This window comes from Talpa europaea (genome assembly GCF_964194135.1).
Source record: "Talpa europaea genome assembly, chromosome: 15".
NCBI lineage: Eukaryota > Metazoa > Chordata > Mammalia > Eulipotyphla > Talpidae > Talpa > Talpa europaea.
The window spans coordinates 3,186,100-3,197,271 of record NC_140083.1 but is presented as its reverse complement, the minus strand read 5'-3'; the positions used below and the strand labels follow the sequence as shown (position 1 = coordinate 3,197,271).

Sequence of the window (11,172 nt, the reverse complement as noted above, 5' to 3'; positions counted from 1 at the left end):
GGGGGCGCTTCCCCCAAGGACTTCCTCGGACTGTCTCTGTCTGGAAGGAACATTTTCCCCCCGGGGCTGGTGTCCTGCTTTGAGGTAGCTCATCGAGGCTCAGGCTCAGCCTCACAACAGCCGGGTGACTTTGGGCAGTCCCCCACTTTCCTGTGTCTTCGTGTCCCCATTGGTAAAACTGCACAGCAGTCACCTAGGGTGAGGCCTGCAACCACTCTGTTTAATAGTGCACCCCTCGGACTCCCTCTCCTCCCGCGCACCTTGACTGTTGGTTGTCTGTTACTCCTGTGACAGACCTCAGTGCCAGGCATGCAGGGGACTTGGCGGAATGCATTGCAGTGTTCCCAGCCTAGAGCCTGTGGTTGCAGGGTAAGTGAATAGCGGCCCTCTTACCCGGCTCCCTTCTCACCCTGCACGCCTTCCTTTCCTGTGACACAAGTCAGGGAAGGGAGGCCCCAGAAGCTTCACATCCTCTTTGCCTGGGCCTCCTTGACCGGACACCTTCCTGGAAGGCCAGGATGAGGGGATTGAGGTGGAGTGATAGTGACGAGCCCCTCTTTCCCCAGGCAGAGCCTCACCCAGTCCTTCCCTGTAGTGGGGAGGTGACCTCCTTATCCTGTTTTACAGGTGAGAAAGCTGAGGCTCAGAGAGGCTGCGCAATCTGTCTGAGGTTCCACAGGTCGGGGGGGTGGGAGGGAGAGAGCAAGGGCCCCAGCCCGCAAGCCCAGGGGCTCACCCCTGTGCTCTCAGCATCCCTTCATGGCCGATGTCTATCTTCCTTCCTTCCTCCCACCCCACCGTCTTAGTCATGTGTCTGCTAGTCATAGGCCCGAGGCTGGGACTGGGCTCTCCAAAGCTGGGCTCTTGGTATTCGGAGGCTGTGTCTCTGGTTCCCAGGAAGATGCCCCACTTGCTCGCTCGCTCTCACAGAACACCAGGCCCCAGGTCTTACCCGTCTCTGCTTAATCCCCCAGCTCCAGGGCCTCAGCTATGGCCCTCCGGTTCCTGGTCTTCCTTTTTGTTCTGCTACTCTCTGGGACAGGAGTCACGGGCACCTTGAGGAGCTCCCCAGATCCGAGCCTGGAGATCTGTATCCTCTGGGGTTGGAGGTGGGGTTAGTGAACTGTTTCTGACAGTCTGTTAACGAGGTCTCTCTATACCCATAACCCGCTGGATGCTGGGGTAGAGCGGACCCAGCTGATGGGAGCAGGGAAGGAAAGGCAGGGTGCAGAAACCACACGTTTTTCAAGTTAGTGTCTTCTGAACCTCAGTTTCTCCATATGTTAAATGGAGAAGGTAAAGCATATTTCCCAGAGCCATGAGGGCTCTCGGGATTGTACATGGGCTTAGCACCTTGTGGGCGAGACCCTGGATGGAGACCTAGGCCCTGGCACACAGGACCATCTATTCTGGGTTGACCCTGGGGACACAAAGGAGGTCTCTGGCTTTGAGATAGTCACAGGCCTCACATTGCACGCCCGGCCATCAGAGCTCTGAGGGAACACGTGGCTGCAGGGGGCAACCACTGTGAACTGGGTCTTGAAAGACTAGAAACTCAGAGATGGGTGGGGAGTGCTGGGCCAGGGTAGACGCTGTGAGCAGAGGCGCAGAGGTTCTGAAACAGTGAGTGGTGGGGCATGGCAGGACCGCAGCGAAGGGAAGGCAGAGCCCGGCCCGAGCGCTGGCTGATGATATGCTGCAGGCTGCGCATGCTCACAGACAGCTCGCTCATTCCCTGGAGGGGCCCAGCAGATGGGCCTCTGTTGCCCTTGCAGATATTTGCTGGTCAGGAGCAGGCTCTCCGAGTTGTCCAGGCAGGAGTGTCAGTGCCAGCCCCTTAACCTAGTGTTGCCCAGACAAGAAGATGTTTGAGGTGAAGCGGCGGGAGCAGCTCTTGGCACTGAAAAACCTGGCACAGCTGAACGATGTCCACCAGCAGTACAAGATCCTTGATGTCATGCTCAAGGGGCTCTTTAAGGTGCGAGTGGCAGTCTTTGATCTGGAGCCCGGGGATGAACAGGAGTGGGGGGGCACAGTGTGTTCATGAAGGAACTGGTTGCGAAGCCGGCTGAAGTCAGGAGGCCAAGCTCTGCAAAGCCGCTTACCCCAGGTGGGTTTCCCACAGGTGCTGGAGGACTCCCGGACAGTGCTCACTGCTGCAGATGTGCTCCCAGAGGGGCCCTTCCCCCAGGATGAGAAACTGAAAGATGGTACGGTCTCCCAGCTCTCCCCGCCCCCACCTTGGTCGTCCCTAGCTGCTCCTTCTCTCCTGTCCTGGACATTGTTTTCCTCGCTCTGGAAATATTCCCTTGTGGCGCCTTCTCAGGGCCCCCTGGTGGAAGGGCACTGAGTCTCTGCTTCCCCGTGCACTGCTGGCTTCAGTGCCAGTTCCTGAGCACCTGACACAAACATATTCCATTGATCTGCCCTGCGCTTGGGGCAGGGAGGTGAGGGAGGAGCCTCTGCCCACTACCACCCCAGGGATCCTGGCTTTCCCACCACCCTGGCCCGTCTGGTGGAGAAGGCAGGGGGTGCCCCCGTGTACAGGAATAAAACTGAAGTGATCCGGCCAGTGCGGGTGGTTACCATACCCTGCGCTGTCGCCAAGCCCTGATGCCCTGAAACCCTTTTAAAAACTAGATGAGGCAAATAGACAAATAAGGACGAAATATTCTATGTCCCTTTTCCCCTCTTTCAGAATTTCTCTTCTCTCCTCCCCTATTAACTGTTACTTTTAAATAATTGAGTGTCCCGGGTGGTGCTGCTGAGAGAGAGAAGCCCCTGGGGAAGGCAGCATTTCCTCCACTTTCCAGGACAAGCGGTTCACCCAGGTGTTACCTGTCAACTGAGCTAACTCCTGAGTTCTTGGAGGTCCAGGATTGTTCTGGAGTCCAGAGGTCCCTGCCTCACTGGTCTCAGCCCCAAGCTGGCAAGTCCCCTTATTGTGCCCTTGGCACACCCTGTCCCTGTGGGCGGCAGCCTGTGGGCCACGGGCACAGTGGCTGCCCAAGGAGTGGGCTTGCCTCTGTCCTCTAGGGCTGGCCAGGCAGCAGGAGGAGGGAGGGTGCCTGCCCTGGCTGCTCATCAGCGTCCGCTGCCAGCTTTCTCCCAGGTGGTAGAGAACACGGCCTTCTTCGGTGACGTGGTGCTGCGCTTCCCGAGGATCGTGCACCACTACTTTGACCACAACTCCAACTGGAACCTCCTTATCCGCTGGGGCCTCAGTTTTTGCAACCAGTCTGGCGTCTTTGACCAGGGACCCCACGCGCCCATCCTCAGCCTGGTAAGGACTGAGCTGGAGAGGGCCCCATCTTCACCTGGGCCTGAGCATCAGCTCTCGGGTCTGTTTTCTGTGCAAAGCCTCAGGATACCTTGTGGTACCAGTTCAAGGGCTTCTGTGCTAACCTGAGTCCCTTGGGGTCATCTCCTGGCTCCCATGTGCAGGATGGAGGAGTGACATTGGGGTGAGCAGAAGGCAGGAGAAGGCAGAGGATGACTCACTTTTCCTCATCCGCAGATGGCCCAAGAGCTGGGGATCAGCGAGAAAGACTCCGACTTCCAGAACCCCTTTAAAGTAGACCACGCCGAGGTGAGCCACGCGGCCTGTGACCTTGTCTGCTTTGCTGCTGCTGGCCGTAGGGTGGCCAGGGGCTGCAGGGGCTGGGGTGCAGTGTGAGGACTTGGTCTTAGAGCCAGATGCGCCTGGGTCTGGGGCCAGGAATGTTACCCACTCAGGTGCCCTTGGCAGGCCTCTGCTCTGTCTTAGCTGTGGGGTCCCTTATGTTCGGGGGTGGACCCCAGTGAAGGGGGACAGTCAGAGACTGGACATCCACATCAGGTGAATGTCAGGAAGGCCAGCCCAGCTCTGCTGCTGAGTTGAGCACCCGGCCGGGCTGTGGTTGCCCACCCTGCCTATGCTGTCACACTTGGGCGGAGGCGCCAGAGGCCACAGTGAAGGAAGGCGGATTGGGAACCATAAGGTAGTGGGGGACGGGAACAGAGATGGCAAGTCAGGGCCAAAGGGGCAGGACAAAGGGCTAGAAGACTGGACGCGTCAAGTCACAGGCTTGCCCTGTGCGGGGAGGGTGTCCGGGGCTCACCAGGGGAATGGCTTTTACACAGCCAGGCCTGCTGTCTCACGGGCGCCAGCTGAGCAGACTTCGGAATTCACTGCAGCAGAAGGAGTGCGGTCTCGTGGGTGCCCTGTGTCCAGTCCCCCAGCCCCATGGGACAGGCGCTGTGCACACAGGGGGTTGTGTTCGCTGAGGAACACAGGGCTTGGGATATCCGTTTTTATAGGGAGCAGAAGCAAGCTTGCTCTTTTTTTTTTTTTTTTTTTTTTAAGTTTCTTTTTTTAAAGATTTACTTATTCACGTATACAAGAACTGGGGTATAGGCCAGAGACGCAGGGGGGTGAGGGGATTCACCAGAGACAGAGTGGGGAACAGAACAGGCAGAATGACTAAATACACTGCTGAGGGGAGCAGCGGGCGAGACAGGAGAGGTCTGCTGCGCCATGTGGGTAGCTCCCTGGCTGGCTGGGGATTGAACCTGCACTGCAGAGGCTGCCGACAGCTTCACAGCGCTTCGCTCAACCGCCTGCGCCACCGGGGAGGCCCAAACCTGCTCTTTGTTTAGGGGTGATGTCACCGGAGCTTTCAGGGTAGCTCTCTGCAAACACGACCAGGAGAAACTGCCCAAGGAGAGTGGCCAAGTAGGTTCTTGGTGAAGAACCTGCAGGAAGGCCCAGGCCATGGTGGGTGGCCTCCCCCACAGCGTCTTGGCTTCATTCAGATTTCCACATGAATGTGCTGTTTGGCCTGATTAATCCGACCAGTCAAGGCTGGGGTCAGGTTTGTTCAATATGTCTCACACGGCTTCGTGCGGGACGCGGCCAAGCACCAGTGCTGCACTCAGCCTTGTGAGTCCTGGGGACATTGGCAGGTCTTATTTTAGAAATCAGGTTACAGACCAGGGCCGGTCCATTGCCACCTACACGGGGCTTTGGACTCACCTGCCACACTTTGATGTCACTGCCCATAGTTGGGATAATTGACAGGCCCAACGCAGTCCTCGTTCCCAGTGCAGAGACAGTTCATGATCCCCGCAGCCCCAGCTGTTACCACTGGATTTGGGTCACCATAACATTGTTTGGCTGAGCCCCAAGAGCACTATCCCTGGAACTTTGGCCTCAGTTGTCCCACGTGGCATGACCCTAGGCTGCTGGGCATTAAGAGAAGCAGATGGACTAGTACTGCCCCATTGAAGTGAGGCCTGTTGTCTGCACAGGGTCGCTTCCAGAGCTGCCTGTGGCGTGTCAGCCACAGCAGAATAGCTCCATACTCGCGGGGAGGGTTCCCCGGGCTCACCAGGTGAATGGCCTTTACACAGCCAGGCCTGCTGTCTCATGGGCGCCAGCTGAGCAGACTTTGGAATTCACTGCATCAGAAGCAGTATGGTCTTGTGGGTGCCCTGTGGGGACAGGCACTGTGCACACAGCGCTGGACGAGCTTCTGATCACGGGCTTGAGAATGCTATACCCGGCAGCTGGTCAGCTCGTCAGCTGTCAAGGCGCTTGGCTCGGGCAGACGCTAAAGGTTTTGCCAAGCAGCGGTCCTGGACGGGAGGGACAAAGGATTAGTCGTTCCTGGGATCCAGGGCGTGCCCTCCCTAGTGGCGGGATTATTGTTGCAAATTAGTGTGTCACATCCCGGTACCTATAATTTCACTTTTCTCCAATCATCCCTTGCTCTTACCTGGAACTCTTCAGTCAGAAGTGTCAGGTGGGCGGGCCTCCCTGGTGGTGCAGTGGGTTGAGCACAGCTCTGTGAGGCTGTCTGCGGCCTCTGCAACACGGGTTTGATTCCCGGGCGGCCAGGAAGATTCCCACATGGCATGGCAGACCTCTCCTGTCACGCCTCAGCAGTGTATTTCAATCGTCTGCCTGTTCTGCTCCCCACTCTGTCTCTGGTGAGTCCTCTCATCTTCTGGCGCCTCTAGCCTGCACCCTAGCTCTTGTATAAAAATAAATAAACCTTTAAAAAAAGAAGAAAAAAGAAGTGCCAAGTGGGCATGGCAGAAGGCACTTCCCTCACACGCACAGACACATTAAGGCTGCCACTTGGTGCCCATGTGCCGCTGTGGGGCCCAGGCCAGCAGCGTGTCAGCCAACTGGTGATTATCCCGATGACCTCAGGCCATCGTGTTCCAGCCCTGGACCCCAGTAGTCAAGCCAGAGAAACTCTCTGCTTCATGCCAGTCCATGGTGCATTTAGGTGGCCTGGCCAGTGTTGGCTTGGTCAACATTTTTATGCCGGCCCGTCTTGTCAAAACTGGGCCACATTGTGGGCATTTGAACACGTGACCCAGTCTGCCCATTGTCAGTCACAACTGTGGTCCCACTTTAAATCTGCTGGTCTGTAGCCTTCCAAGCAGTGAGTGACCCGGCGGCTGGGGCCGCCAGTGGAGATGTGCCCTGCCTGGTGGAGGGGAGCCATCTGCGCGGCGGCAGCTTTGCGGTCAGTGTGGTCTGACTGGCCTTTTGGGAGCCGGTCTCCCAGGTGGCTGCTGGGCTGTCTGGCTGCCACTACCCTTCAGCACTTGAGTCCAGGGTCCCCAGGAGGACTCACCGCTGGGACTTATAGTGAAGGATTCAGGGCCAGCGTGGCTGCAGGGCCGAGTGCAGGGAAGCTGGGCACAGCCTCAGTCCCCTCCCAGCGGAGCACACGGACACCAGACAGGTTGTGCCAGCTCATGGGAAGGGCTGCCTGTCAGGGAGCTCATTAAAGACTCATGCCCGGGGCTTCTGCTGAGGCCGACGCCTCGGCACCCTCTGTGGCGGGTACCAGAGGGCAGGGCGCACTTAGCACAAGCCGCGCTGTTTCTCCAAGCAGCTAAGGTGCAGTGAAGGCCTGTCGCTGGGTGGCGGGAGCCCTCCCCAAGTCCATGTCCCCAGCCCGGGGGGCGGCGGGGAGCAGAGCGGTCAGCCCCCTTGCCCTGGGCCGGCTCGGCGCATGAGGGGGACCTCTGGGCGCAGAGCCCGGTGAGCCCCTGGCTTTGCTTCAGGTGGCGCCAGGGCGGCTGCTTTTCCCACCAGAGTAGCTGCCAGCCCTTCACATGAAGCTGAGGTGGGGCTTCCCCAGTGGCGCCGCATTTGCTGACCCCAGTACAGCCGATGGTACGCCCAGAGGGCACCACGTGGCCTTTCCCGGTTGGGGGGTGCCACAGAGGTCCGGGTCGCTGGGGCACTGGCTCTGCTTGCTCTGCGGGTCACCCCGGAGGGGCGCAGGGTGGGTGCCGGGTGGAGTGAGTAGCCTCTTGGTGTCGCGCTCTCCTGGACAGAGCCACGCCCTGTCCTTGCTGCTCCTTGGCTGGGAACAGCCCCAAGTTTTACTCCTGCTTTGCTATCCAGCGTGGACCTGTCTGTCCCCCAGCAGCACCCAGGGCTCGCCGTGTCCCCCACACCCTCCTCTGTTGCTCTGTGTTCTCGAGGTGCCCTGCTCCGGAGCCAGCTTGTTTTGGGCTGTGGGCGCCTGTCCCCGTCCAGATGCCCAGTCCGGTGGGGAAGGCAGCAGGACGCGTGACCCGTGGCGGAGGAAAGGGACGCGGACGTGCCGGGCCTAGCTGGGCGCAGCGGGGCAGCCCATGCTGGGGCTCCGGTTAAGTGAGGGAGGCTCCTCCCAGCGCAGGGTTGGCTCGGAGGGGTCGGGAGGAGCAACACATTCCTCTGGCACGACAAGGCACGCGGGGGCAAGGCACGCGGTGAACGTCTGTGGAATCTCAGCTGCTGGAGAAACCGACTGGCCCTGGCCTCCGGGGGCTTCGCTGCTGAGGATGCTCAGTGAGGACGGGCGTCACGGAATGTGGTGGTGGCCACCCAGGGGCGCGCGAGGGCCGGGAAGACGCAGACGAGTGTGGTTAGGGAGCGTGGGAGGGGTGGGCACCACTTGAGACTGCACGTGACTTGGACACGGGGTCTTCCTGAAAAGACCTGGAAGAAGGGAGGGAGCCCGCTGTGTATTCAGGGGAAGAAAATTCCAGGCGAAAGGAGCAGCAAGTGCAAAGATCCTGCGTGGGAAGCACATTTGGAGGGGTGGGGGACGTGAGGAGGAGAGGGCAGAGCTGTAGGCCAGATCCAAGACAAAGCCTGGGTTTCAGGAGAGTGAGAGGAAGGCAGGGGCCTGCAAGCGTTTCCCGGGAGCAGACCAGTGGGAGGACCGCTGGGGAGATCGTGGGCTCCCTGGCACAGCACAGCCTGCTGGTCTGTTGATAAGGATGGCCGGTGAGGGAGGGGGGCCTGCTGGTGCAGGGACTGCGGTGGGGAGAGCAGGCCCCAGGCAGGGCTGCTTGCCCGGGAGAGCCGTGGGCTTGGGAGCCGGTGGGCCGGCGGGTGTGGCGCGGGCGCCTGTGGAAGTCGTCTCCCGAGTGCTTTCCTTCTCAGCAAGGCGGAAGCGAGGTCTGGTATGCCAGCGAGTGAGGAGGAGGCAGGAGGAGGCGTGTGGGAATCTCCAGGAGGTGTGTCTGGGAGGCGTGTGGGAAGCTCCAGGCCCTGGAATGGGTGGCCAGGCCCCAGAAGGGCTCGCCCAGATTGGTGTCACCTGGTTGATTTTCCGTGGCAGTGTCAGCTGCCTGGGCGTCAGGATGGAGTGAGCAGAAACTGGATTTAGCCAGCATGGTGTGGCTGTGCGCTGCGGTGCAGGAGGAGGCGTGGGCCGAGGCAAGTGCGCTGGGAGTGTGCGAAGGCCGTGGAATGATGGAGCCACAGTCCTGCGGACTAAGGAGTCAGGGCCGACAGGAGGTGGAGGGCCTGAGCTCCTGGGGGTGAGGCCGAGGGCAGGAACAAGCAGAGCAGACTGAAGGAAGGAGGGGTCGCAAGATTGGAGGGGTGCCGGCTGCAGTCAGGCGCCTTGCAAGCTGAGCCAGGAGTTGGGGGCTCTTTGCTGCTCAGGTTGGCTCGGGACAGCCAGGGAAGACTTCCTGGAGGAGTAGCCCAAGCCTAGACTTGAAGGTGAGCAAGCAGACTAAACCAGACCGCTCTGTTCTTCTCTCAGTTCATTTCCAGCACTGACCCTTTCCAGAAGGCCCTGAGGGAAGAAGAGAAACGCAGGAAGAAAGAGGAGAGGCGGAAAGAGATCCGGAAAGGCCCGCGCATCTCGAGATCCCAGTCTGAGTTATAGCCCTGGAGCAGCCCGGGGTCGGAGGGCCAGGAGGCAGCAGGGCCTGGGTGCCGCCAGCTGGTGAGAGCCGGCCCGCAAGAGGCCGAGATTGCTTGGCCCCTGGAGCCAACGCGGCCCCAGCTGAAGGGCCTGAGCCTCAGAGGGCTGGATTTCCCAGGGGCTCCTGGGGTGGGGACCGTTCCAGGGACCCTGCGAGGACGTCGTGCTGCAGCTACGCTGGGGAGGCGGGAGAGGTTCCAGGCTGGACCCTCCCGGGGGATGAGGACCTCTGGCCAGCTGGCTGCTGCCCTTCTTGGGGAGCCAGCAGAGCCAGACTGCAGTGTGGAGCTGCCACATCTGCTCTGGGCCTGCCAGGTCGCGACCGCCCGGCCCAGGTCCTGGCCCCAGCTGCCAGGCCCCTGCAGCGGCACAATAAAGGCCAGCAAACTGCCTGGGCCCACTGAGACTGGTTTGGGTCCCAGGGAGCCACGAGCCCCTTCAGGAGCCTGGGGGGTGCACCAGGGACCCTGAGAGTTGTAGAGACCAAGAGGGTCTTCCTGCCCCTCAGGAGGAGCCCCAGACCCTGGTGGGGCAGCAAAGCGGCTGCTGTTTTAGGCTCTTCACTGCCTAGCACGGTCCTTGACGAAGGGTCAGTGTTGGGAAGGCGTGGGGGTGTCCCAGGAGGCGTTTAGCCCAAGACGATCTTGGAGCAACATGATCTCTGTCCTCGACACCTGGGACCGTCCCTGAGCACGCTTGGGAAGTGCCCGTCTGTTTTCTCTGGCAACCCCGGGAGACGGCCTGTGGCTGGGACAGTCTGCGGCTCCGCAGGAAGCCATGCGTGGCCTGGCAGGGCTGCTGGAGCTGGTCCCCAGCTGAGACCCGTGAGCAGAGACCCGTGGCCACCGCTGGCTGCTGCAGAGGCCACCCTGGTGGGCAACTACTCTGGGGGCAGTGCTTGCTCTCGAGCTCGCTGAGCAGGAGCTGCCTCTCAGCAGGGCAGGGACATGCTCATCCCCAGAACCCCCAGCCCCACCACTGACAGGGAAGTTGGAGTCTCTTCTTGGCCCCGCAGACTCCCCCCCCCCCCTTCCCTGTGCTGTGGCTTCGTGCGGTGCACCTGAGCCCCCCGCCCAGCCCTCAGCTCCGTTCTGAGGCCGGGCCGCTGCTTGGGGACAGGTGCCTATCTCCCACGGTTCTTCCTTGTCCCTGCATCTGCTGAGCGCCCGCGTGTGCACAGCCGGAGGGGCCGCTCTTACCCATCTTCACCTCTGTCCATCGGGCACCCCCGTGCCGACTCGTCCATCTCCACTTCCAGCCTCTCCATCCTGGTTGATCCCTTTCCCTCTGCCCTCAATGGGTCCAGTTTCCTTCGGGGTACCTCCCCTGCCCTTTGCTGCCCGTGTTGGCTGTTGTGCTCGCTTCCTGCGGGAGTGCCACCTCCAGGCTTACTGCCCAGCCGGCCCACTCCCTCCTGCCCAGAGCTGGAAGGGGCAAGGGCACGGGTTTGTCCCGCCTCCTTGCAGCTGGGGCTGGGGCTGTGCCGAAGCACCATGAGCCGGAAGCCCAGCCTGGGGCACTGTGCACTCAGAACCCGATTCTGGAACCAGGGCGGCCATGTCGGGGGGTGGGGGCTTCCAGTGTCCAGACCCGTGCTGGGGTGCATGGTGGCCACAGTGGTGGTTTCAGTGTGGTCTGGGCAGTGCTCCTGTCTGGTGAGCCCGGGGGCTCTCCAGCACCCTCTGGCAGGCTTCCTGGCAGAGCGCTGTTTACACTTGGGGCAGACGAGTCTGTCAGGATGTGAGGGGGTCCGTCCTGTCCCTTCAGGGTGTTCGGTGGCATTCTGGGCCTCTGCCCCCAGGTGCCCGTGGCAGTCTTCCAGTAGGACAACTAAAAATGTCTCCTCATTGCCAGATGTCCCCTGGGGACATGATGCCCAGAGATGATGTCGCTGACTTCTGGAGATGTCCCTTCCCGACTCTGGGGCTTGGCACCATGTTGTCCTGGTTCTTGGCCC

The 11,172-nt window shown here is 60.6% G+C and overlaps 1 protein-coding gene across 2 annotated transcripts; it reads left to right on the top strand.

Moving 5' to 3' along the window:
• The first annotated feature begins 822 nt into the window (after positions 1-822).
• On the top strand, positions 823-9,546 carry CCDC134 (coiled-coil domain containing 134). Of its 2 annotated transcripts, XM_084255173.1 has the most exons (6): positions 1,072-1,090; positions 1,857-1,978; positions 2,126-2,210; positions 3,102-3,283; positions 3,518-3,589; positions 9,051-9,546. In XM_084255173.1, exons 2-6 carry the CDS (start codon positions 1,865-1,867, stop codon positions 9,174-9,176), a joined length of 579 nt encoding a protein of 192 aa, XP_084111299.1. In that variant the 5' UTR covers positions 1,072-1,090; positions 1,857-1,864; the 3' UTR covers positions 9,177-9,546. The 2 variants fall into 2 exon arrangements, with proteins under 2 accessions (XP_084111298.1, XP_084111299.1); XM_084255172.1 differs by lacking the exons at positions 2,126-2,210; positions 3,102-3,283; positions 3,518-3,589 and having other exon boundaries at positions 823-1,090.
• Positions 9,547-11,172: the final 1,626 nt, after the last annotated feature.

Bases quoted from the DNA above. Each gene is read 5' to 3' on its own strand.
- CCDC134 (XM_084255173.1), top strand. From the start codon at position 1,865: ATGTTTGAGGTGAAGCGGCGGGAGCAGCTCTTGGCACTGAAAAACCTG. The intron at 2,211-3,101 runs GTACGGTCTCCC...GTCCGCTGCCAG, and splicing joins GGATGAGAAACTGAAAGATG to CTTTCTCCCAGGTGGTAGAG. The intron at 3,590-9,050 runs GTGAGCCACGCG...TTCTTCTCTCAG, and splicing joins TTAAAGTAGACCACGCCGAG to TTCATTTCCAGCACTGACCC.